Raw genomic sequence first — 23279 nt, forward strand, 5'->3', positions numbered from 1 at the left:
AGGTGGAGATATGGGGAGAGTGGCACTCAGAGAGGGTGGAAACTCCTGGCCCTTTCCCACATCCTTTGCCCTATGCATCGCTTCCATCTGGCTGTTCCTGAGTTACATCCTTTTATAATAAACTGATGATCTAGTGAGTAAAATGTTTCTCTGAGTTCTGTGAGTTGCTCTAGCAAATTAATCAAACCCAAAGAGGGGGTCATTGAAACCTCCAATCTATAGTGATCGGTCAGAAGCACAGATGATAACCTGGACTTGTGATGAGCATCTCAAGTGATGGCGGGGGCAGGCTTGTGAGACTGAAGTCTTAGTCTGTGAGATCTGATGTCCTCTCCGAGTAGATAGTGTCAGAACTGAGTTGAATTATAGGACACCCAACTGGTGTTAGAGCATTGTTGGCTGGCAGGGGAACCCCTGCTTGCAATTTTGGGTGCTCAGACCTTTCAGCAGGTTTTCTCCAAACCTTATATTCCCGACTCCCTAAGCACCAGGCGTCTGGTCTCACCCTCATGCTTTGTTTCTACAGAACCTGGTTAGTAGGGTGAGTGAGCCTGACCCAATTTCCTTGGCTTCTTAGAAGCACACCTTTCAGTGAGCACATTAAGGATGCGGTTGTAGCACTGGAGACAGACTTCATCCTCCACTCCCCAAAGTTACTATAAATTGATGGGAGGAGTTAGGACTGGTTAGATAGCCCTAATACAATAGTGTTTTAAATATGTGGATACTGCAGGGGAAACACTAACCCAAGGCTAACCAGAAGTTTTGTGTGATTGAAAGATGATTCAATAAGCTATCCGTTTAGGGAAAGAACCAAGCCCAAGAATCTGGGAGCTTTCTGTGATATGGTGGGTCCAGGATGTGGTCAAAGAAGAGAAAGTTACCCAGGAATGAGATAGTCAAGGTGGAAGGGTGTATCCAAATAAAAGCATTGTGGCCAAAATAAAGACAAGCTTAACCATTCTGAGGATGAGAATCCCCCACGGGCAGCTGTAGATACAGATACTAATAAGGGCAAGCAGAATCATTCTGTAGTGATGTAGGTGGGATATCTTATGGAAGAGAAAGGGAGAAGTGCCATGAACCCAAGACAAAACAGCTTGTGGTGGTGGTGGTTAGAGAGGGTGAGAGGTGGGAACAGGTTACGGACTGACAGTTACTCACTAGTGATAGCATCGGAAATATGTGCACATACAGGGAACTATATTCAATATCCTGTGATAAACCATAATGGAAAAGAATATGAAAAAGAATGTATATATATATATATGTGTATATATATATATGTGTGTATATATATATATACACACATATATGTACATATATATGTATATATACGTATATATATATACGTATAACTGAACCACTTTGCTCTACAGTAGAAATTCACACATTGAAAATCAGTTATAGTTCAGTAAAATAATTTTTCTTTTAAATGGACCTCCAGATGGAATTTCTCCTGCTTATGAACCACTCCAAGAATGCAGAGAGAACTGTCTCTTTGGGGGTGGACTTGAGATAGAGAACCCAGGTCTAAATCCCTTTTCTTGAACAAGTGGATTCACTTATCTTCTATTTCCTACCACAAAGGGTAGTCTGGATCAGGAGTAAGAGATGGTTCCCCAAGGCCAGTCAGGCAGATTTTCTTCCCTAAAGGGACTTAAATCACTTTCAGTCTCCTTGTGGAAAAGTACAAGTTTTCCCACAGATCATGAAGCAAATAACTAATTGATCTCTAGGGAACTTCTTGTCTCCCAGTAACTTCAAGCTTCATTGCAAGATCTTCATAGATCTATGGGGTCATCCTTAAATTCTAAAAATAAATTAAATTGGCTTCTTAAAGATGTAGCAAAGCAGCATGTTTATATGAGGGAGTGTTGAGAAATGAAACAAATAAGACAACTGCCAATCTCTATTATAAACCAGACAAATTTAATTTAGAATAGTATGAAATCTTCCCATTATTTTTTTTAAATTTTATTTATTTATTTATTTATGGCTGCGTTGGGTCTTCGTTGCTATGCGTGGACTTTCTCTAGTTGCGGTGAGTGGGGGCTACTCTTCGTCGTGGTGTGCAGGTTTCTCATTGCAGTGGCTTCTCGTTGCAGAGCACGGGCTCTAGGAGTGCGGGCTTCAGTAGTTGTGGCATGCAGGCTCAGTAGTTATGGCTCGCGGGCTCTAGAGCGCAGGCTCAGTAGTTGTGGCGCACGGGTTTAGTTGCTCCGCGGCATGTGGGATCCTCCGCAGCATGTGGGATCTTCCCGGACAAGGGCTCGAACCCATGTCCCCTGCATTGGCAGGCAGATTCTTAACCACTGCGCCACCAGGGAAGTCCCTTCCCATTATTAATACAGAAACATGCCACCAACAACTAAATTCCTCAAAGCCCTTTGCTTCTACCTCCCACCCCCCCATCTGAATTCATATAGATCCCGCTTCTATATGGAAGGTATTCTATAGGAATACGTGTGACACAGCACATGCCAAGAGTTGACAGGTTTCCTTGTTGCTAGAAGATAACTCCCATCTGGGGGCCCTTGTACTGAAGACTACCTTATCTCTCCCAGCCACCTTCGAGTAGCACAGAAGTGAGACAGCTAGAGGCTCCCAGATGAAGTCAGGCTAAGCCTTGCCCACACAGCTTAGTAAATATTAATGTAGCACACAAGATGATTTTCTACGTACCATTCTAATGACACAATTTGAACTTAATGAGTCTTCAAGGTATTTTAATGCTATCCTCTTCTGCAGAAAGGATAGTAAGGAAACCTTTCTGGAGGGCACTGGGCACAATTTGCATCAAGAACTTAAGACTGTTGGGATTAGCAGATACAAACTACTATATAGAGAATGGATAAACAAGGTCCTACTATATAGCACAGGGAACTATATTCAACCTAATGGAAAAGAATATGGAAAAGAATGTATATATATGTATAACGGAATCGCTCTGCTGTACAGTAGAGATTAACACAACACTGGAAATCAACTATACTTCAATAAAATAAATTTTAAAAACTTAAAACTGTTATCCCACTTCCAGTAATTTACTCCAAGAAAATAAACACAAATGCCATGATATATGCATAAGAATGTCCATTGTAATATGTGTAATTGTGAAAAAAAGAGCACACAAAATGTTGAATAAAACAGAAATAGTTTTAATTAAGGTATACCCATATGATAGGGTATTATACAACTATTAAAATAACATTTTGAATAATATTTAATGATATGAGAAAATGCTTAAAATATTAAGAGTAAAATGCAGGATATAAAACTATATACAGTATTACCCCAATTTGGAAAAAAAATTATATATTTAATATATTTACATGCACAGAAAAAGACTAGAAGAAAACAATTGATCTACATGGAGGAATTCTGATTTTTTCTTTATATTTTGTATGACTTCCAAAGTTTCTTATTTTATATAGAGAATAATTTTTTTTTAAAGAACCAGAGGCTGAGAGAACCAATATTTAAAATATCCATCATGTGATAGGCACTGAGCTAGGAATTTTACCAATTCTCTAACCTCCAAAGCAATCAGGAGAGTTCCTGGTTTACAGATGAGAAACTGAGGCTCTGCTATGGAAGCCTGATATCTCTATTTGCCCAGGTACCCTGGATTCAAGCCCAGGACAGTGCCCATGTCCCCTGCTACCCCACATGCCTCACCTGCTATGGCTCCTAGTGGGCCCATGGGAGGCTTACAGTGAAGGTCACTGACAAAACAGAGCTGTATACAGCTTGCCCAAGAGAAAGGCCTTATTTTGCTTTCTAAACTCTTTGTATCTTCCTCCAGAAGTAGACAATTTCCAGCCCCCTGGACAAGAATCAGAGGCTTCTTCGTTGTGAAGGCTTGAAGCTCCATTGTGAAACAGTTTTTATCCATGTGCCCAGCTCCACATGCCTGTGCCCCCTGTGACTGTGGTATCTGCTGTCCTGCTTATTGGTTTGGCATTTTGTCAGGCTGTGAGCAGTAGGTCAGGGCAGAACTGCACACCCTCACCCCTTCCACCAGCTGGCTCCTTCGTCTCTGCCCTGGTTACTGAAACAAACAGGCTATGTCCTCCAGCTCCCTACTCAACCCAAGGATGGAAGGGGGGGACACTGGGTGGAGGGGGGCAGCAAATATCCCAGCTGTGTGAACAATCAAGACTATCTGGCAGCACATTTGATCTTTTGTAACCTTATTTCAGCCAAATAGTCAGGGCCTCTAGGCAGCTGGGAGGCCCATCTTACCCTAAGCCTAATGTTTGGCTGGGTTCCAGATACTGCCTTGGTGAGGGGTGCCCAGTCCCCCAGCTGGCTGTATTCCAGGTAGGTCCTCAGGGACACTAACTGCAAACTCTCACGGAGGCAGAGGTGGAAATTGTCTCCAGTTTTTCAAGGATCTTCATCACTTCCTGTTCCCTCCCAGAGGCAGAGACAGGAAGTGACTTGGATGGGGTCACAGCAAATCAGTGACCTTCAGGATTGGAACGTGCTGCCTGGGTCACTTTATCCTCCTGCACCACAGTTCCTAAATTAAAAAACAGAACTACCTAGGGACTTTTATCTAGGAAGAGACAGAAGGGGACATGGGGAATGACACATGACACACAAAACAATGGGAATAAACTGGTCCTTTTTGATCAGACTCTATCTCTTTCTGCAGCCACACAAGAGGACTGCATGTTCACAAAGTCTGCAGAGTGGTTAGGACTCTGCTTCCACTGCAGGGGGCGCGGGTTCGATCCCTGATCAGGGAACTAAGATCCCGCATGCCACACAGCCAAAAAAAAAAAGTTTGGAGAAATACTGGGTTAAACAAAGTTAAACAGATTAAATTACTGCAGGACTTCCCAGAACATTTAATGTGCTCACATATACTGTAAAGGGGTTATAATGTAAAGTGTTTCTTAAACACAAGTCAATTATAGAACTAAGGATTCCATAGACACTAGGATTCCAATGAACACGCTTTGAGAAGTCTTGTTACAGGGTGGGCATGTACCACAGAAAAGTAAGGCCCCAAATAAGCCATCAGCCACTATCTTCAAAAGTGCAGTGTTGGGCTTCCCTGGTGGCGCAGTGGTTGAGAGTCTGCCTGCCGATGCAGGGGACACGGGTTCGTGCCCCGGTCTGGGAAGATCCCACATGCCACGGAACGGCTGGGCCCGTGAGCCATGGCCGTTGAGCCTGTGCGCCTGGAGCCTGTGCTCCGCAGCGGGAGAGGCCACAGCAGTGAGAGGCCCGCGTACCACAAAAAAAAAAAAAAAAAAAAAGTGCAGTGTTGATGTGGCACTGCCCATTTGTTAGTGGTAGAAATACAAAGAGTGCTAACTTTGAAAATAAACAACTCTTGATGAATTTTTTTAAAAAAAGTGCAGTGTTGGATCAAACAAGGTTGTCATTCTGTACTCTCCTGTCTGTACTTGAGCAAGAGTTGATGGTATTTTTCCGCTTGCTGGTCAAAGCCCCTGGAAGAGAACCCTACCTGGAGAAAGTTCACTGGAGTCAGAAGGTATTTGAGTGCCAGGCCCCTGTACTCAGGAGCCAGAAGAGGGGCAGCCTTGCTGCTGTGAGACTGGGGAGAATCCTGGCCCATCCAGGCTCTCTGGTTCCCGGTGGCTGCTGAGCCCGCATTGTCTCCCCTGGGTACCAAGTAGGGCCCTACACTGATTTCCTCCCCAGTTTCCGGAGAGGAAAATTCTTTATCTGTAGACCCTAAGTGCACTGAAAAACCCGAGGGGGCAGTCAATACAGTCACCATCTTCTGGGACTCGGAGGAAGGGACTGCACCCTCCCATTCTTTGTTGCGGATGTCCGGGAACGGCTGCTTCTTGATCTTCAAAGGATGGTGGGAGGGCCGCTTCTCAAGCTCCCCAGAAAGGTTCTCATTCTTGGTCTTCTTCAAGCCCCTGTCAGCTTGAGAGTGATCAGCATTTTCCTCAAGGGATTCAAACACGACACCCTGGGTTCTCAGTCTCTTTAGCTTCCTTTCTAACAATAGCCAGAGAAAACTTGGATTTCTAGAGGAGGAACTCATGTATTGCTGTACAGAGTCTGGAATCAGAGGCACAGAGAGCCTGGGGCTCAGGCTGTCCTGAAAGTAGTCCCTACAGGGTTGTCGCCTGACAATGGGCACCACCTGGCAAGGCCTCAGTGCTTCGACAAAGGCACGGAGCTCAGGGTAGGAGGAATGGTCAGAGTAAGGGATGATGTGGATATCGGGGTGGGAACGGTAGATTTTCCGGCTGGTGGGGAGGATAGCAATGGTAGGGTGGGTCTGGTTCCAACGCAGCATAGCCGAATGGCAGATCTCCATGTGGTCCACGGCATGGATGCGGCCAGCCTTCTCCTCCACTGTGAACACATCTGCCAGGCCCAGCAGCTGCACTAACTCCAGGCGCCGAGGACTCAATACCACCCAGGTCCGAAACTCCAGGGCCAGCTGCTCCAGCAGTGACTCTTTTCCCAGGCTATAGAGTCCTGAATAATGTTCAAGGGATTGGGGAAAGTAAGAGAAGGAAGAGGATGAAGCTAGTAAGTCAACCAAATGTTTAATAGAAATACACAAAATTAATGGGACTACTCCCTGACTGTCTATCGGGAAGGAGGTGGCATTTGAGCTGAGGTATATGGAGGGTGGGGTAGGGAGAAGTTTAGCACAGAATCCACTCATTCATTCAGTTCAACAAAGGAAAGCATCTATCAGGTGTTAGGCACCGTGAAAACAAACAAAAATCTCAGTCCTCAAGGAGTGTAATCTATTTGGGGACCCAGAAACAATGCATGCTACAGACATGCACAGAGTATTATGAGGGCACAGAAAAACATCTACCAGTTGATAGAGTTAGGGATAGCTTCCTGAAAATGACAACTTAGATAAATCCTAAATGATGGGTGCAAGTTAATCTGGCAAGGGAAGGGTATGGTAGAGAACATTTTAAGAGAGGTCGTTTCAGTGTTACTAAGGTACAAAGAAACTGGTAAGAAATGACACTAGAGAGGTGAGCAAGGGCCATATAATAGGGGGCTTTGTATGTACTGCTAGGGAGCTTGTTTTTAATTCTGTAAGTGAAGGTGTCATTAAGGAGTTGCAAGCAGGAAAATGGCTAATTCTAATTATAGGATTCATAGGATCAGAGCAGGGCTTTAGAAAAAAAAGTGGCAGCAGTATTATTCAAAGACCTGCATGAGAATATACTGAAAGCAGAAGTACCAGTTAGAAGGCCCAAGCAGTACGTATAGAGAAAGAAATGGAGACCTGCATTTGGGTAATGGTTATGGTAACAGATATGGGAGATGTTGTTTAAGTCGTTGTTCTCAGACCTTTTCTGAAGGTGTATTTCAAGTCTACAACCAGACTGTGAACGCCTTTAAAGAATCTATATTTCCTTTATATCCACCTTATTCCTCATCATGGTTCAAAATCTCACTCTTTGGGCACAAAGGTAGCTGATTTTCTTTTCTCTCTCCCTATCCTTCCCCCTTTTATTTTACCTCTTCTAGGCCCTTTACTACTAGACTGTAAGTCCTCATATTTTATTCATTTTTTTCTATTCCCACTGCCTATCAGAATACTTGGCACACAGTAGGGGATTACTGTATATCTGCAAAATTAATCAAGCCCTACTACAGTACCCTACTCGCCAGCTGTGCTTCTCTGGGAAAACTCTGCATTGAAAACTCCAAGAATAGTTAGCACTGATATTTCTTCATGAGTAGTCAAGCAATCCTGAGAGGGAAAATCTCTCCATCAACTTGGTAGTCACTCTGGAAGGTACATAATTTTTTTTTTCAATGCCTTTGTTTAAACCTATTTTGAAACTCCTTTCAGAGTTGGGGCATATCCTTTTAAAATGTTCATCACGGTGGCAAATTTTTTTCCTTTTGTGGATTTACTACAATTTTGGAAACAATCAAAAAAAATCATTTGGAACTAAATCTATTACTATTACATTTTTAAAAATAAAAATGGATTTTCATCAACTATCCCAAAAGGCAATTTCAAGAAGCCCAAAATGTTTTGTACTGTTGTGGAGTCACTAGAACAAGCAGACAGCTGGGTTTTCAATGTATCTAACTGCAAGAACAACACTCACCTGAATATCTACATTCTGATAAACTTCATTCACTTGCTAACAAATATTTACCGGATGCCTCTATCAGACATTAACCTAGGCATCTGGGATATATCCATAAGTGAAACAAAGAGCCTGTCTATTGTGAAATTTACATTCTAGCACAGGGAGACAGATAATAAAAACTAAATACAATAAATACATAAATTATGGAATACACTGTAAGGTGATAAGGGCAATAGTGTCCCTCTCCACTTAAAACCCTTCAATAGCTCTTTGTCCTAAGAGCAGTGGTTGCATTTAGGATCAAGTTCAAAATGGCTTACAGGTACTTCAGCCCCTCCAGGCTTTCCAGCCTCCTCAACCACTGTGCACCTGTCATACTGCTGCTTCTCTGTTCCACAAACACATAGGACTTCTTCCCACCTCCATCCACACCCTCAAGGAATGTGTGTGTGTGTGTGTGTGTCAGAGAAAGTGGAGATAGACAATCAACAATAAGCAACAGTATATTAAAACATATGGAGTATATGGGAAGTTGATGAGTGCTATGAAAAAGTTGAATCGGTTTAGGAGATCAGGAGTTGGGAATGTGGGAGTGCAGATGGTGGGCAGATTGTAACTTTAAATAAAAAGGTCAGGGTAGATTTCATGGAGAAAAGGACATCTGCACAAAGACCTGAAAGATGTGAGACACTCCAAAGAACCTAGATTCACTAGCTCCATGAGTGAGAAAAAAAGGAAAGGAAAGCCCTCACCAATCTTTATGTTATGTTGTGGGTGCTTTCGAATGAGCTCAACAATCTGGCGGGCAGCTTCTTCTTGGGAAGGAAGAACCAGAGCTGGGTTGCAATTGGTGTTGTCTAGGTATAAGGTATGGATCTGTTTCCCCAGTCTCAGGGCTGGCTCCTTCAGCATGGACGGTGTATACCGAAAATCCCCTGGAAGAAGAATATATGGGAGGCAGACAGTCAGAGACAAAAGTATAGAAGACAAGCCTCTCCCAATTCCAACAATGGGCATTTGCCTACTGGCCTGTTGGAAAAACCTAGAGTCTAGCAATGATGAATGTAGTACAGCTTCTTTGTGGAAACGTCTCTATTGTGCTTCCGTTTTTTCATGATTCTCTGCAAAGTTCATACCCTTAAAGAGTGGGAAATCAGTTGAGAAAGGGTCACTGTGCTCATGTGGCATGAAGCTAGGAGGTCTCCAGACTTCTACTATAAGTCAAAGATGCTCAAGAAAAGTCGTGTTGGGAATTCCCTGGCGGTCCAGTGGTTAGGACCCCACGCTTTCACTGCTGAGGGGGCAGGTTCCACCCTGGTTGGGGAACTAAGATCCCGCAAACCGCGGGGCTTGCCCCCCACACACACAAAAAAGTAGTGTCTAGGCTGGGAAAGTGGAAAGGACCCCTCCGGAAGCCCACCTGTGTAGAGAATGGTTCCAAAGTATCCTTCAAACAGAAACATGACAGAGCCAGGGCAGTGATTGGCATCGATGAGGGTTACAGTCATGGTCTCTCGCCCAACTTCATCTAGAGGCAGGACATGGCTCTCACCAACCTCCAGGGCTCGGATCCACTGCTTAGATACCTGAGGAAACAGTTGGTCATCCCAGGGAACACAGCCTCCCCTCCCTGATACCTCCCTGGATCAGAAGCTGTGATGGGGATTCCCAAACAATCCTCCCTTCCTCTTCCCACCCTCTACCTCACCCTTCGTACAAGTTTAAATTAAGAGTGCAGAAAACAAGTCTAGTCAGCGATTCTCAAACTTTCCAAATCATAATAATCCTTTGGGGGGCACCTGTTAAAAAAAATTCCAACCAGATTTCCACGACCTGTGCTAGCTATGTCTACTGAATCAGATAGGGGAGAAGGGAGGCGCTGGAGAATCTGTATTTTACTCATCACATTGGGTGGATTCTTATGATGAGGCAAGTTTGGGAAACACTGGCCTAGCTTATGTGAAGAGGTAGGAACAATTTTCCTTGGCTGGACTAAAAGTCCTCCCCAATTTACCACTGAAACATCCCAAGCCGGCCAGTTAGAAACCACACTCCTATTCTGGGCTAAAGATGCATTCTGGGTTCTCGCTTTTGTAAAAATCAGTCTCCCTGGCCCCAACTCTATGACTCCAAGGCTGTGACAGATCGGAAGTCCCCACCCAGCTGCCGGGACCAACTCTCGGAGGCCGACTCCAGCCGCCCATACCTGTCGGTGACGGTGCAAGAGGTAAGCGGTGATTGGGGAGCAGTAGAGGGGCCGGGTCCAGGTGCTAGAGAGACCCACGGTGTGGTCCGAGTGCATGTGGGACAAGAAGAAGAGCCGGGCGGAGGCAGCCCGGCGCAGGCTCCAAAAGTCCACAGCGATGGGCGTTTGAGGGATCAAGACCCCGTTCATGGTGGCGGGGTTGGAGAGTCACCAGTGGGATCTTCATGGGAACAGAGCTCCTGCGGGAGGCTCCTACAACGGCGCCCTGAAAAAAGTCATGCTGGGGCAAGAACAGGGCCAGGGGCCGTAAGGAAAGCCAGCTCAGTGGGGAATGAGTGACTAGACTGGGCAGAAAGAAGGAAGTGACCGTGCTGTGGGAGTCTGGGGGTGGAATCGCAAACCACAGAAGGCGCCCAACGGAGCGCCACTCCCCCAAGCGCGCGGGACCAGGGCCCGAGGCCCTGGTCTCAAAGCGCGCGCTGCTGGGCGGAGACAGGCGGAAGTAGCCGATTTCCGATTGCCCGCCACCGCTCTGCCTGAGGTAGCCGCGCGGCGGCGCCGGGAGGTGAGAGGTTGGGGGAAGGGCACGCTAAGGTCGTGATCCAGGCTGCGCTCGGCGCTCACTGGGAGAGGGTGATTGGCAGCTGCTCTGCGTGGTCCCCCTGGAGGAGGCGGGACTTCCGCAGAAAGGTTGATTGGGCCTCTTGGTGACGGCAACCGCGTGGAGGCGCAAGAAAGGCTGGAACTGGAGAGGGAGGGGTCCACGGACTGTTGGCTGCCGGGCTGGAGGTCGGGCCGAGGGCCTAGAGGTTGCGGGAGAGCTCTGTGGGCGGAGCGAACCAGCCTGCAGGTCCCCGGAAGGATCCGCAGAGCCTAGGGTGGGCCTCGCCAGGGAGCGAGAGGGTTGAAGTTCGAGTGTGGTAGGGCCCGGATGGCGGCCCTGGGGGAAGCCAAGGCTGGGCCAGATCGCGCCTGTAGTCTCTTCACTGACTGACGTTTCCTTTACCCAGGTCCCCACATCGGGGCTAGAAGGAGCCCACGAGTTACCTAGGGATCTCTGGGAACTGCCCCGTGACTATTCGAGAAGATGCCGTACCTGGGCTCCGAGGACGAGGTGAAGGAGCTGAAGAAGGCTCTGTGTAACCCTCACATTCAGGCTGATAGGCTGCGCTATCGGAATGTCATCCAGCGAGTGATTAGGTATCGCCTAACGCTCTAACTCCCCCATTGCCATCCCCATCAGGGCTCTCTACCCCTGGCCGCTTAGAAAGATTAAGTGAACTCGCATCCATGGCAGTTGTATGATTTGGTCTTCCTGCTTCTCTGGACTGCCGTCTAAGTCTCCCTTGTGGGACATATTTTGCTTCTTTTACTCAGCTGGGTGGTTTCATCCATGTCTTGAACTTGTACTGCTGACTTCCAGATCTATGTCTAGCACAGACCTTTTTTTTATCGTCAGACCCACAGATCCTACTGCCTGCTTGGCATTTCCACCTGGATATTTCTTCAAAGACATGCAAAATAGTACCTACATCCTTCCGCCCTCCCCAAACCTGCTCTTCCACTTGTATTTGTGTTGATGAACGTCACCACCCAGCTGAGCAAATGTGGGAGTCAGTCTTGGTGACACCTGATTGTCACTGTTCAAGTCAGATGGTATGGATTCATGGTTCTAAGTATCCATCCTCTTTTTCTTTTTTTAGCATCTTTATTGGAGTATAATTGCTTTACAATGGTGTGTTAGTTTCTGCTTTATAACAAAGTGAATCAGCTATACATATATCCCCATATCTCTTCCCTCTTGCGTCTCCCTCCCACCCTCCCTATCCCACCCCTCTAGGTGGTCACAAAGCACTGAGCTGATCTCCCTGTGCTATGCGGCTGCTTCCCACTAGCTATCTATTTTACATTTGGTAGTGTATATATGTCCATGCCACTCTCTCACTTCGTCCCGTGTCCTCAAGTCCATTCTCTATGTCTGCATCTTTATTCCTGTCCTACCCCTAGGTTCTTCAGAACCTTTTTTTTTTTTTTAGATTCCATATATATGTGTTAGCATACGGTATTTGTTTTTCTCTTTCTGACTTACTTCACTCTGTATGACGGACTCTAGGTCCATCCACCTCACTACAAATAACTCAATTTCGTTTCTTTTTATGGCTGAGTAATATTCCATTGTATATATGTGCCACATCTTCTTTATCCATTCATCTGTGGATGGACACTTAGGTTGCTTCCATGTCCTGGCTATTGTAAATAGAGCTGCAATGAATATTGTGGTCCATCTTCTTTTTTTTTGATTGGCACTGCTGTTCTGGTTCCCTTTTTAAAGCAATTGCAGTAGCTTAGTAGTAGGTCACCTTAGGCCCTCATTTCAGCCAGATTGATTTTCCAGCATATGAATTTGACAATATAACTCTTGTGTATAGCTGTGGATCACAAACTTCAGTATGCACAAAAGTCCCTTGGGGTGCTTTTTTTGTTTGTTTGTTTGTTTTTGTGGTACGTGGGCCTCTCACTGCTGTGGCCTCTCCCGTTGCGGAGCACAGGCTCCGGACGTGCAGGCTCAGCGGCCATGGCTCACGGGCCCAGCCGCTCCGCGGCATGTAGGATCCTCCTGGACCGGGGCACAAACCCACGTCCCCTGCATCAGCAAGCGGACTCTCAACCACTGTGCCACCAGGGAAGCCCCCTTGGGGTGCTTTTTTAGAAAATGTAAATTTTTCATCCAATCCAGTAATTCTGATTTCAGTAGGGTGGGATGGAACCCAGGAATCTGCATTTTAAACAGACATCCCCTCTAATTGCTATAGGAGATCACAGTTTGAGAAACAGTGATCTACAGAATAAAGTCCAGATTTCTTATCATAGCACCCAAGGAACACCCAGTTAACTACCGGCATACTCTGAAAAGAATGTACCATTCTTGCTCATGTCCACATGCATCACAGTGTGTATCGTTACCTATCTACTACACCTGCCTGGAGCTCCTGCTGATTCCGCTCAAGCATTTCTTCCTCTGTGGAAACATTTTATGACTTTTTGGCAGTGTTAGACCTCCTGATCCCCACTGCACCTTGTCTGTTACTTCTGTTATAATACCAATCTATCATTCTGTAATTAGCAGTGTTCTTGTCTGCCTCCTTGGTAGACTTTTGAGTTCCTTGAGATCTGAGACCATGCCTTCTTCAAGATTATTCCCCAGAACATATCCCTGGAATGTAAAATCTGAATGTGACTGGAATGTACTAGTTTGTTGAATGAATAGAAGAACGTTTATTGCAGGCCCGTTGTGAAGTATTGTGTGATATGATAGACAAAGTAGACCTGGTTGCTCTGCTCTAAGAGATCACAATCTAGTTGGATATCCAGGGCATATAAGTAAAAGGCTTTCTGTTGTAGGTTGGGAATTATGTATTTTACTTTTTTCCTGCTGTGTGTGTTGGTTTCAGGCACATGACTCAGGGCTCGGACATGTCTGGTGTTTTCATGGAAATGGTGAAGGCCAGTGCCACTATAGATATTGTTCAGAAGAAGTTGGTTTATCTCTACATGTGTACCTATGCCCCCCTGAAACCAGATCTGGCTCTCCTGGCCATCAATACACTGTGCAAAGACTGTTCGGACCCCAACCCAATGGTGCGAGGGTTGGCACTACGGAGCATGTGTAGCCTCAGGTGAGCACTCTCCTCCCTTCCTGTATCTCAGTGGCTGATAAGTTCATGTGGTCATGGGGCAGGTTTTTAATGACGACAATTTATTTGAGCTCCTTAATAATGGGGAAGACACTGTTGTAACCTGAACTCAGGTTTTCGGCCATTGCTTTGGTTTAAAAAACTATATATGTGATTTCATTAAGGAATTTTTCTATCCTTACTCTCAGTGAAATAGTTAAATATTTATTTATTCATTTATTTGGCTGCTCTGGGTCTTAGTTGCGGCACACGGGATCTAGTTCCCTGACCAGGGATCGAACCTGGGCCCCCTGCATTAGGAGCACGGAGTCTTAACTGCTGGACCACCAGGGAAGTCCCTGAAATAGTTAAAGATTTCTAAATGTGTGTGTGTGTGTGTGTGTGTGTGTGCGTGTGTGCGCGTGTGCGTGTGCGTGTGTGTTTTTTAACCTGCCTATGTGGCATTATTCCACGTGAAAAGTCAAGTGAGGCTTTTTAAGTTTGGCAGCAGCTTTCTCCACTTTGTTGGAGAAGAATCTGACCAATGCGTATTCAAACATCTACTAAACCCTCTGTTAAGTGAATAGGGGCTAAATTATGTCAAAACTAGTACCTTAGGATCTGACTGACTCTAGGATGTGTTGCTTAGGTTGCCTGGTGTGCAGGAATATATCCAACAGCCAGTTCTCAACGGTCTGCATGATAAGGCTTCATATGTCAGGAGGGTAGCAGTCCTTGGCTGTGCCAAGATGCATACTCTTCATGGAGACTCTGAAGTGGGTAAGTTTCAGTGTAATCTACCATGATCAGTATTTATTTGTACTTCCATTATATGACTTTGTAGAAGAGTATGTAGCTTTGGTAGAAAATAATAATGTGACCCTACTTCTGCATGTCGCTTTTTTTTTTTTTTTTTTTTTTTGCGGTACGCAGGCCTCTCACTGTTGTGGCCTCTCCCGTGGCGGAGCACAGGCTCCGGACGCGCAGGCTCAGCGGCCATGGCTCACGGGCCCAGCCACTCCGCGGCATGTGAGATCTTCCCGGGCCGGGGCACGAACCCGTGTCCCCTGCATCGGCAGGTGGACTCTCAACCACTGCGCCACCAGGGAAGCCCTGTATGTCTCTTTTAAGTAGGACGCAGGGCTTGGTATTTTCTGAGATTAGAGAAGTCCTTTCTTTGGGGCCCACGTGAGATCCTGTGCCTTAGCTGCTTAGAACAGTCTGGAAATGACCATTGTTTTGGCCTTGCACTTTGTTACTGCCTTTGTTATTTTTGTGGCAGAGAAGTTCAGCTTTGTCTGCCTGGAACTGTTATTCTGGCTCTATCACCTTGACTCTGAAACTTTTCTTTATGTGAGATCTTTGTTCCGTTTTATAGATGGTGCCCTGGTAAACGAATTATATAGTTTGCTGCGTGACCAGGATCCAATTGTGGTTGTGAACTGCCTGAGGTCTCTGGAGGAAATTTTGAAACAGGAAGGAGGTGTTGTCATCAATAAGCCCATCGCCCACCATCTCTTAAATCGGTTTGGATGCCTCTGTGCTCTTTTATCATGATCAAATCTACATCCTAATGGGATCTTGTTGATGTATTGAATGAAGGAGAGGTCTTGAACAACTTCTGTAGAGTAGTAAAGAAAGTTAACTGTAACTATTAACTTCCTCATGTTTCATTGAGATAATTTTTTTTTCATTTGTCTTAGTTTCTTTTGGTGATATAGAGAGATGGCAGAAGGATCCTTCAGGGTTCTGTCCTCTGCAGTCGTTATGTCCTCCAAACTAAGCCATTCATACTATCTTAAAATGTAGAGAATCTGGATCTAGGATATGGTGATCATGTCTTTGGCCTTCGATGAGTGTGCATTTGTACCGTAAACTCATCTTGGAATTTAAAGCCTTATTTTGTGTAAACTTTCGTACATCAGAAGAATAATTTGATTATGGCACAACCTATTTTCAAGAATTCTCCCCTTGTTGTGATGAACAGATGACTGGTGACATGGCAGTAGCATGGAGGTGGTCCTAATTTTGTTGCTAGGATAGCACTTTTGTTTTCTTTTTCGGATAGAATGTCAAAACTGGACCAGTGGGGCCAGGCTGAAGTATTGAACTTTCTGCTACGCTACCAACCCCGCAGTGAGGAGGAGCTGTTTGACATTCTCAACCTGTTGGACAGTTTTCTCAAGAGCAGTAGCCCAGGTGTGGTGATGGGAGCCACCAAACTCTTTCTGATCTTGGCAAAAAACTTCCCCCATGTGCAAACTGACGTGCTCATGCAAGTCAAGGGAACTTTGCTGGCTGCCTGTTCTTCAGAGAGCCGCGAGCTCTGTTTTGCTGCCCTCTGCCATGTGCGCCAGGTCCTGCACAGTTTGCCGGGTCACTTTAGCAGCCACTACAAAAAGTTTTTTTGCTCCTACTCGGAGCCCCACTACATCAAGCTCCAGAAGGTGGAGGTGCTGTGTGAGCTGGTGAACGACGAGAACGTGCAGCAGGTGCTGGAGGAGCTTCGCGGGTACTGCACTGATGTGTCTGCCGACTTTGCGCAGGCTGCCATCTTTGCCATAGGTAGGTATCTGTTGCTTTTCCTTTGTGAGAGCCTAGACCAACCAGCTAGAAAGCTGTGGAACCACAGAGAGGAAAGGGAGTGAATCTTGCTTCAGAGGCAAAGTATCTTGCACCAAACAGTTAGGTCAGTGACTACAAACAAGGTGGGGAGAAAGGTTTTTTTGGTCAACACTGGTGTTTCCACATCTTCTAGGATATAGACTATAGGTGATGCAAACTGTAACACAATTTATATTGCCTTTTGTCGTCTGTTATCCAAAATGCTTTTCTGTATATCATCTTCCCACAGCCTTGTGAGGCAGTCAAGAAGAGTGGACAAGTGTTATTATTAACTTCGTTTCAAAGATGAAGAAACTCAGGCACAAAAAGTTTCTTAAATTGCCCAAAGGTCATATAGTTCCTGAACTGGGACTGGAACCCAGCCTTCCTGACTCAAAGTCCTTTGAAAATTTAGCAATCTTTTATCAAGCTTCTGCTCCGGGCTACGCATTATGATGAGTGGACCGGCACAGAGTAAAACATAAGACTTACAGACCTTTTCATGCTACTCTGTCTGGAATTTAAAGGGCTAGAGTGAGTCAAATGCAAGCAGCTGTGGAGCTAAGTTTTGGAGGACTTCAAGTAGAGGAGGAGAAGGAACCCTCGGATGTAGAATAAAGTATGGTTATTTTTAGAGGCAGAGAAGAGGGCACAAAGAGGGGAGTAGAAAGCCTGCAGTCTGGAGGCTGTTGCACAGTGTTCCCAGCAGGAATATTCCTGTACAGGTGTGCTGCAACAAACTGGTTGCCACATAAATACCTTTGTGACTAAAAGTTTTCAACCTTGTTCAATGGGAAATTCATTTTACCAAAGTTCCCTTTATAGTAAACTTAGATTCTTATTTCATCAAGCAAGGGGTGATTTTCTTTTTCTTTTTCTTAGATATTTCTGGTCCTCTTGGTCTTTCTTTGGCTGGTGGGAAATTATTTTAGAATGAGGTGCTAGTATCTGACTTAACACATTTTTCTGCTTTCCCTTCCTCTGTAGGTAGCATCGCCAGGACCTACACGGATCAATGTGTGCAAATTCTAACAGAGCTGCTGGGGCTTCGACAAGAGCACATTACCACAGGTAATGGCTACCTTTCTAGGATTTTTTTTTTTTTTTTGGTCAATTTCCCGACCTATAGTATTTGCTCAAAACATATTTGTTGTTCAATAACAGAGGTTTAAACTCTTCTTTGCATCATCATCTGTTACCATCAGAGAAACATATAGATCTAACAGAGTAGGGAGTCTTCAGGTTGCCATGAGTCTACAAGGCTGTTGCATAGATCATGAAGGGTGCGAGGGTGACCTTGCTTGTTATTTCCCCACCTTTACCCCTCTTTTTGCTTTATGGCAGCATACTGTAAGCAGTGACTTCCAAGACTGGGACTAGGGTGAGGCAAGCAAATCGCCTAGGATGCAAACATTTAAAGAGGCACTCACTTTTATATAGAGAATGGATAAACAACAGTGTGCTACTGCATAGCACAGGGAGGTATATTCAATATCCAATGATAAACCAGAATGGAAAAGAATATATATTTTAAAAAAAGAATATATATAAAGAGGCACTCGCTCTCAAGTTTGTGCAAATGCTAACTCTGTGAGTCTTCTTAAATTTTACACCCTGGCACCTTGCTTGCTTCACCGTAGCTCCAGCCCTGGTGGCTCCTTTTATACTGTCCTCAGAGCATCATTCGACAGCAGCACTCCCCCACATTTGTATATGCTTTCTGGTTTGCCAAGTGCTTTCACATACGTTAACTCATTTATCCTCATGGCAATCTGATGAGCAACACTTATTAAGAAATTGTTGCCCATGTCAGACATTTCTCAGATAATTATTGACCACCCCACCAAACACCCATTTTACAGAAATTGCCCCAGTAATCTAGCCTGAATATGTGACTTTTCTTAAGATTCTTTCCCGTGCGGGGGCTCTAATCCTGTGCTCTTGTGTCCTGAGCTGTGCTCTAGTGGTTGTGCAGACTTTCCGAGACCTGGTTTGGTTGTGTCCTCAGTGTACAGAAGCTGTGTGTCAGGCCCTGCCCGGCTGTGAGGAGAGCATTCAAGATAGCGAGGTAGGCTGTAATTCTCCTTTACTTCTAGGCAGAGGGGGAGTGCTTGGGACCCTGCTCTGTGAAATGGAATCTAATTATTCTTTCCACCCAGTGTCTGAAGTGGAATTCTTAGAATTGATTGCCACCTCAGATTCTGTTTTGGGTGTACGTGGGATATAAATTATAAAAACATTAGGATTTAGCTATGGTTTTCTTACAAATATTTTGATACCATTGTTCTTGTGAACAGTTTTGAGTCAGAGATTTAGACCATAGGGTTTTCAGCTGGCATGAAAATCAGAATCGTCTGTGAAATTTTTACAAATATTTGGGCTTCCAGTATCTACTCAAATATTCAAGAGTGGAAGCCCTAGACACACAGAGTTTTAAGAAACTTTGCAGGTGACTCTGATGTGCACACTAGGTTCCCCTAACTTAGGGGAATCTTCCAATAGCTTCCACTGAAGCATTAAACCCCAAATTGGGGAAGAAGCCTCAAAGGTGAGGAAGCCTTATTGCTTAAGCAACATAGGCTGTGAGAGTCTTAAGTCTCCTTTTGTGTGGTAGAATTTCATTCCTATTTGTTGTAGAGAGTTTAGTAGGGGGTGAATTAATAAATGCAAGTGGAAGTAAATAAAATATTATACCTTTTCTACTGACTCTAGGGGAAAAGCAAAACCTGCTGCTATCTACTGCCTGCTCTGGCCTGTGTTCTGGACAGCCAAATGTTGAGCACCTGTTCTTACTCCCTTATTACCTAGGGGAAGCAGGCGCTTATTTGGCTACTCGGTGTCCACGGGAAGAGAATCCCCAACGCTCCTTATGTGTTGGAGGACTTCGTAGAGAATGTGAAGTCGGAGACATTTCCAGCTGTCAAGATGGAGCTGCTCACGGCTCTGCTGCGCCTTTTCCTCTCTCGACCCGCCGAGTGCCAGGACACGCTGGGCCGTTTATTATACTACTGCATAGGTAGGCTCTTCAGAAGGAAACGGTTGAATTGGGAGATTGGGATTGACATGTATACACTAATAAGTATAAAATGGGTAACTAATGAGGACAGGACCTGCTGTATAAAAAAATAAATAAAATCAAATTTAAAAAAAAAAAAAGAAGGAAATGGTACTTGCCATGACCAGTCATACAGGTTCTCACAGCTTTCATTGTTTGGTGAGCCATCTGGGACCGAAGAAGAAAATGTCAACGTTTTCCAGGGTTTCCTCCCTCCTTCATTTTGTTCTCCTATTCTGGTGGGCACAGGGGTAGAAAGAGTGTTTTCATTTTTGTTTTTAATTAACTTAGTCTGTTATCTTACCTCAGAGGAAGAAAAGGATATGGCAGTACGGGACCGAGGTCTCTTCTACTATCGCCTCCTCTTAGCTGGCATCGATGAAGTGAAGCGGATCCTACGGAGCCCTCAATCTGACCCTTCTCTCAGACTTTTGGAGGATCAGGCAGAAAGACCTGTGAACAGCTGGGCCTCGGACTTCAACACACTGGTGCCAGTATATGGCAAAGCCCGCTGGGCAACCATCTCTAAATGCCAGGGTGTGGAACGTCATGGCCCAGAGCTTCCTAACACTGCATCTTTTGCCACATCAGGTAAAAATAGTCCTTACTTTATACCTTGTCATGAAAAATCTTTATCTTTTGCAATGACTGGTAGAGAGTAGAGTACCCTAGCTAAACCTCAGACTGTTGCCCGAATTTTGTCTCTGTGAGCAAGAAGGAAGTTCATCATTGGTTATTTAAGCCATTTCTCTGAAGATGAGAGTCACATTGTGTACTGCTGGAAATCTAGATTTAAAAATGTAGTTCTACAGATTAAGAGCATCTCTTACACAAGCTTTCTGACTCTTGTAGGACCCCTGATTCCTGAAGAGAACAAGGAGAGGGTCCAAGAGCTCCCTGATTCCAGAGCCCTCATGCTAGTCCCCAATCACCAGCTTACTGCTGAGTGTTTTGAGAAAACTTGGCTGAGCCTCAAAGTTGCTCATCAGCAGGTGTTCCCGTGGCAGGGAGCAGTCCATCCTGACACCCTCCAGATGGCCCTGCAAGTCGTGAACATCCAGACCATCGCGATGAACAGGGCTGGGACTCAGCCGTGGAAAGCCTACCTCAGCGCTCAGGATGACACTGGCTGTCTGTTCCTGACAGAACTGCTGTTAGAGCCCGAGAACTTGCACATGCAGATCTCAGTAAAACAAAACAAGGCGAGGACAGAGACACTGAACAGTTTTATTTCTGTATTAGAAACTGTGATTGGAACAATTGGAGACATGAAATCATAACAGCTTCTTGCCTATCCTGAGTGAGATGAATAGCTCTCAGAGTTCCTTAGTTTTTCTTATTATAGCTGCTTGTAAGTCCAGATAATATCAAATGCAAAGGAGAATGGGAATCTGGGAATGAGAATTCTTACATTCTTGTCCAAAGATCATTGGTGAATGACCCCATTTTTCCAGGTGATGTGGTAAAGGTTAATGTTGTTGGTAAGGGGGTGGGAATGGGGTGAGAGTAGGATTTGGATTCTTTCCAAATCAGTTTAAGGGATTATTTTACTCATTAAAGATGCCTGATGTGTCTGGAAACTGACTGGGTCATCATTTGTGGGGGTCATCTTTTCTTCCCTGGATTATTGCAGTGAATTCCTGACTGTTCTCATATTTCTAATCATGGTTTTTAGGCCAGAGTTCAGAGTCCTTAGCCTGGCGTCTCAAGTACCTCTTCGGTGCCATGTCTCAGCACTCCCCAGGATACCCTCTGTTCTGGCACAAGCAAACCACTTGCAGTTCCCTGAATACGCTCGGCTCTCTCTCACCTCTGTGCCTTGGCACCTGCTTTTTCTTCTCGCCTAGACCATTTCCTCACCCTCATGTCTTCTTTAAGTAACACCTAGTCTATCTTTCAATGTTCAGCTCAGGCATGAGCTCTTTCAGGAAGTTTTCTGTGACCCTCCTGCCTTCATCAGGGGTCTCATTCAAGCTGTGAAAGCAGTCAGTGCACATTTCTAGCAGCACTGTTGTAATTGTTTTCTTGTCGCTCTTTCTCACGTTTAATTTTATTCATACCTGACCACGTTTTAATCACTGAGACAACTTATGGCAAAAACAGATGTAATAAAATGATGGTAAAGTATAAATAACCAGATAATCCAGCACAGGAAAAATAAAAATACCTGTGAAAACCAGCTGGGTCAGGGATGGGAACATATACAAATGTTCAGGCTGAAAGGGCCTACATAGTTGATATCGTTGCACCTCAGATTTAGCTCTGTAAGTGATTTGGCAGTCAGAATAAAGAGAAACGGTCGTATAGTTGTTACCAGAGAGGAAGAAACATTTCAATTCTAATTTCGAAGAGAAATTTACATGTAGTTTCACATGGATGGCGCTGAGTGATACGCAGAAGATTCCTATGGGAAGTTAGTAAAGAGTTTCACATGGTTTTCTTATGGTGTTCTTCAATACAAACAGAGAGCATAGCTTTAGTATAGAGCTTAGTGAGGGCATTTCTTCAAGGACTACAGATACTGTGACCCAAATATCATCCAGCTTAATTTAAGGACTTCTACCTAGATACATAGATGGACTGCATATCCTTCAAATAATGCTTCACCATCATTTCTCTCAACCAAGCTTTTAATAAGAGTAGATAACATTGCTGAGTTTTCTGGCAAGGGCCTGGGTTTGTGAGTTGTCTGTCTCAACCAGACAGTTTCTAAGGACAGTGATTATCTTTCTTTCCTTCTATCTCTACAGTGCCGACCACATAGTGATTACTCAATAAATAGCATTGAACGAATGGCTGTAAGTAATTAGATTCTGATGGTGTTTGGGGGTTGGTGTTTGAAGTGTGTTTTATTATATTGTGTTGACCACATAGAGGACAATAGATGGAATTCCATCTAGACTAGGGTTTCTCAAAAGTGGTACTACTGACATTTGGGGCCATATAATTCTTTGCTGTAGGAGGTTTTCCTATGCACTGTAGGATAATCATTAGCCATATCTCTGATCTATACCATTAGATGCCAGTAGAACCCCTAGTTGTGACAACTAAAACTGTCTTCAGACATTGCCAAGTTACTGTGGGGGTCAAAATCACCCCCAGTTGAAAAAGTCTGATCTAGACCATGGATCCCCAGGGACTGGAAGTAGGGGGATCAGAATAGCTTCAGAACTGCTTTCCATGTTTTGACTTGTTCAGTTAAACTGTGAATGTTTAATTAGGTATTAAAACAAAATCGAAGTGCTAAGTGCTGCCAGTTTTAAGTGTTACAAGGGAACAGAATGTAAGTGGTAGAAACTGAGTAAATTGATTGACTTTTTAAAAAATTAAAGACTATAATTGAAATATTGACCTAAAGAAAATTAGGTACAGCTCAGCAATTGAATGTTGCTAAAGTGATCCCAACTATTGGAGCCTTTAGAAGATTAAGCCCCACCTGGTTGCTTTTCTGTAAAGTAGGGGCATAGCAGAATATGCAACTGTTGCTTTTGAAAAGTGTAATTTTAAAATGATCTCAATGAAGAACTGATTTCTCTTAACTGTAGTCTGGTTTTACTAATTTACAAGCAAAATGACTAAAGCTTAAGTATACCATGAAGTTAATTATTTAATATTCCTTCTCCCTAGGATCTCTCTAGCTTCTGCAGTTATATGGTTTG

The 23279-nt window shown here is 44.5% G+C and overlaps 2 protein-coding genes across 4 annotated transcripts; one reads left to right on the forward strand and one right to left on the reverse strand.

Moving 5' to 3' along the window:
- Positions 1 to 5398: 5398 nt before the first annotated feature.
- On the reverse strand, positions 5399 to 10476 carry DCLRE1B (DNA cross-link repair 1B; the record flags this gene model as incomplete). Its single annotated transcript, XM_082648300.1, has 4 exons — positions 5399 to 6480; positions 8834 to 9016; positions 9502 to 9667; positions 10288 to 10476. The coding sequence occupies 4 exons, from the start codon at positions 10474 to 10476 to the stop codon at positions 5399 to 5401; spliced, it is 1620 nt and encodes a 539-aa protein (XP_082504426.1).
- Positions 10477 to 11001: 525 nt separating this feature from the next.
- AP4B1 (adaptor related protein complex 4 subunit beta 1) lies at positions 11002 to 21156 on the forward strand. 3 transcript variants are annotated; one of them, XM_082647237.1, is made up of 11 exons: positions 11002 to 11076; positions 11298 to 11487; positions 13740 to 13964; positions 14611 to 14741; positions 15340 to 15487; positions 16030 to 16526; positions 17553 to 17636; positions 18530 to 18633; positions 19374 to 19581; positions 19930 to 20211; positions 20473 to 21156. In XM_082647237.1, the coding sequence occupies exons 2-11, from the start codon at positions 11375 to 11377 to the stop codon at positions 20898 to 20900; spliced, it is 2220 nt and encodes a 739-aa protein (XP_082503363.1). In that variant the 5' UTR covers positions 11002 to 11076; positions 11298 to 11374; the 3' UTR covers positions 20901 to 21156. The 3 variants fall into 3 exon arrangements, with proteins under 3 accessions (XP_082503363.1, XP_082503362.1, XP_082503364.1); XM_082647236.1 differs by having other exon boundaries at positions 11033 to 11165; XM_082647238.1 differs by lacking the exons at positions 11002 to 11076; positions 11298 to 11487 and adding an exon at positions 11880 to 11943.
- Positions 21157 to 23279: the final 2123 nt, after the last annotated feature.

Source organism: Grampus griseus (assembly GCF_964374135.1).
Source record: "Grampus griseus genome assembly, chromosome: 1".
Taxonomy (NCBI): domain Eukaryota; kingdom Metazoa; phylum Chordata; class Mammalia; order Artiodactyla; family Delphinidae; genus Grampus; species Grampus griseus.

What these genes read in the sequence shown, in the direction of transcription:
- AP4B1 (XM_082647237.1), top strand. Translation starts at nt 11,375, where the DNA reads ATGCCGTACCTGGGCTCCGAGGACGAGGTGAAGGAGCTGAAGAAGGCT. An exon ending in GTCATCCAGCGAGTGATTAG is followed by an intron (nt 11,488 to 13,739) that starts GTATCGCCTAAC and finishes TGTTGGTTTCAG; the next exon opens with GCACATGACTCAGGGCTCGG. An exon ending in GCCCACCATCTCTTAAATCG is followed by an intron (nt 15,488 to 16,029) that starts GTTTGGATGCCT and finishes TTTTTCGGATAG; the next exon opens with AATGTCAAAACTGGACCAGT.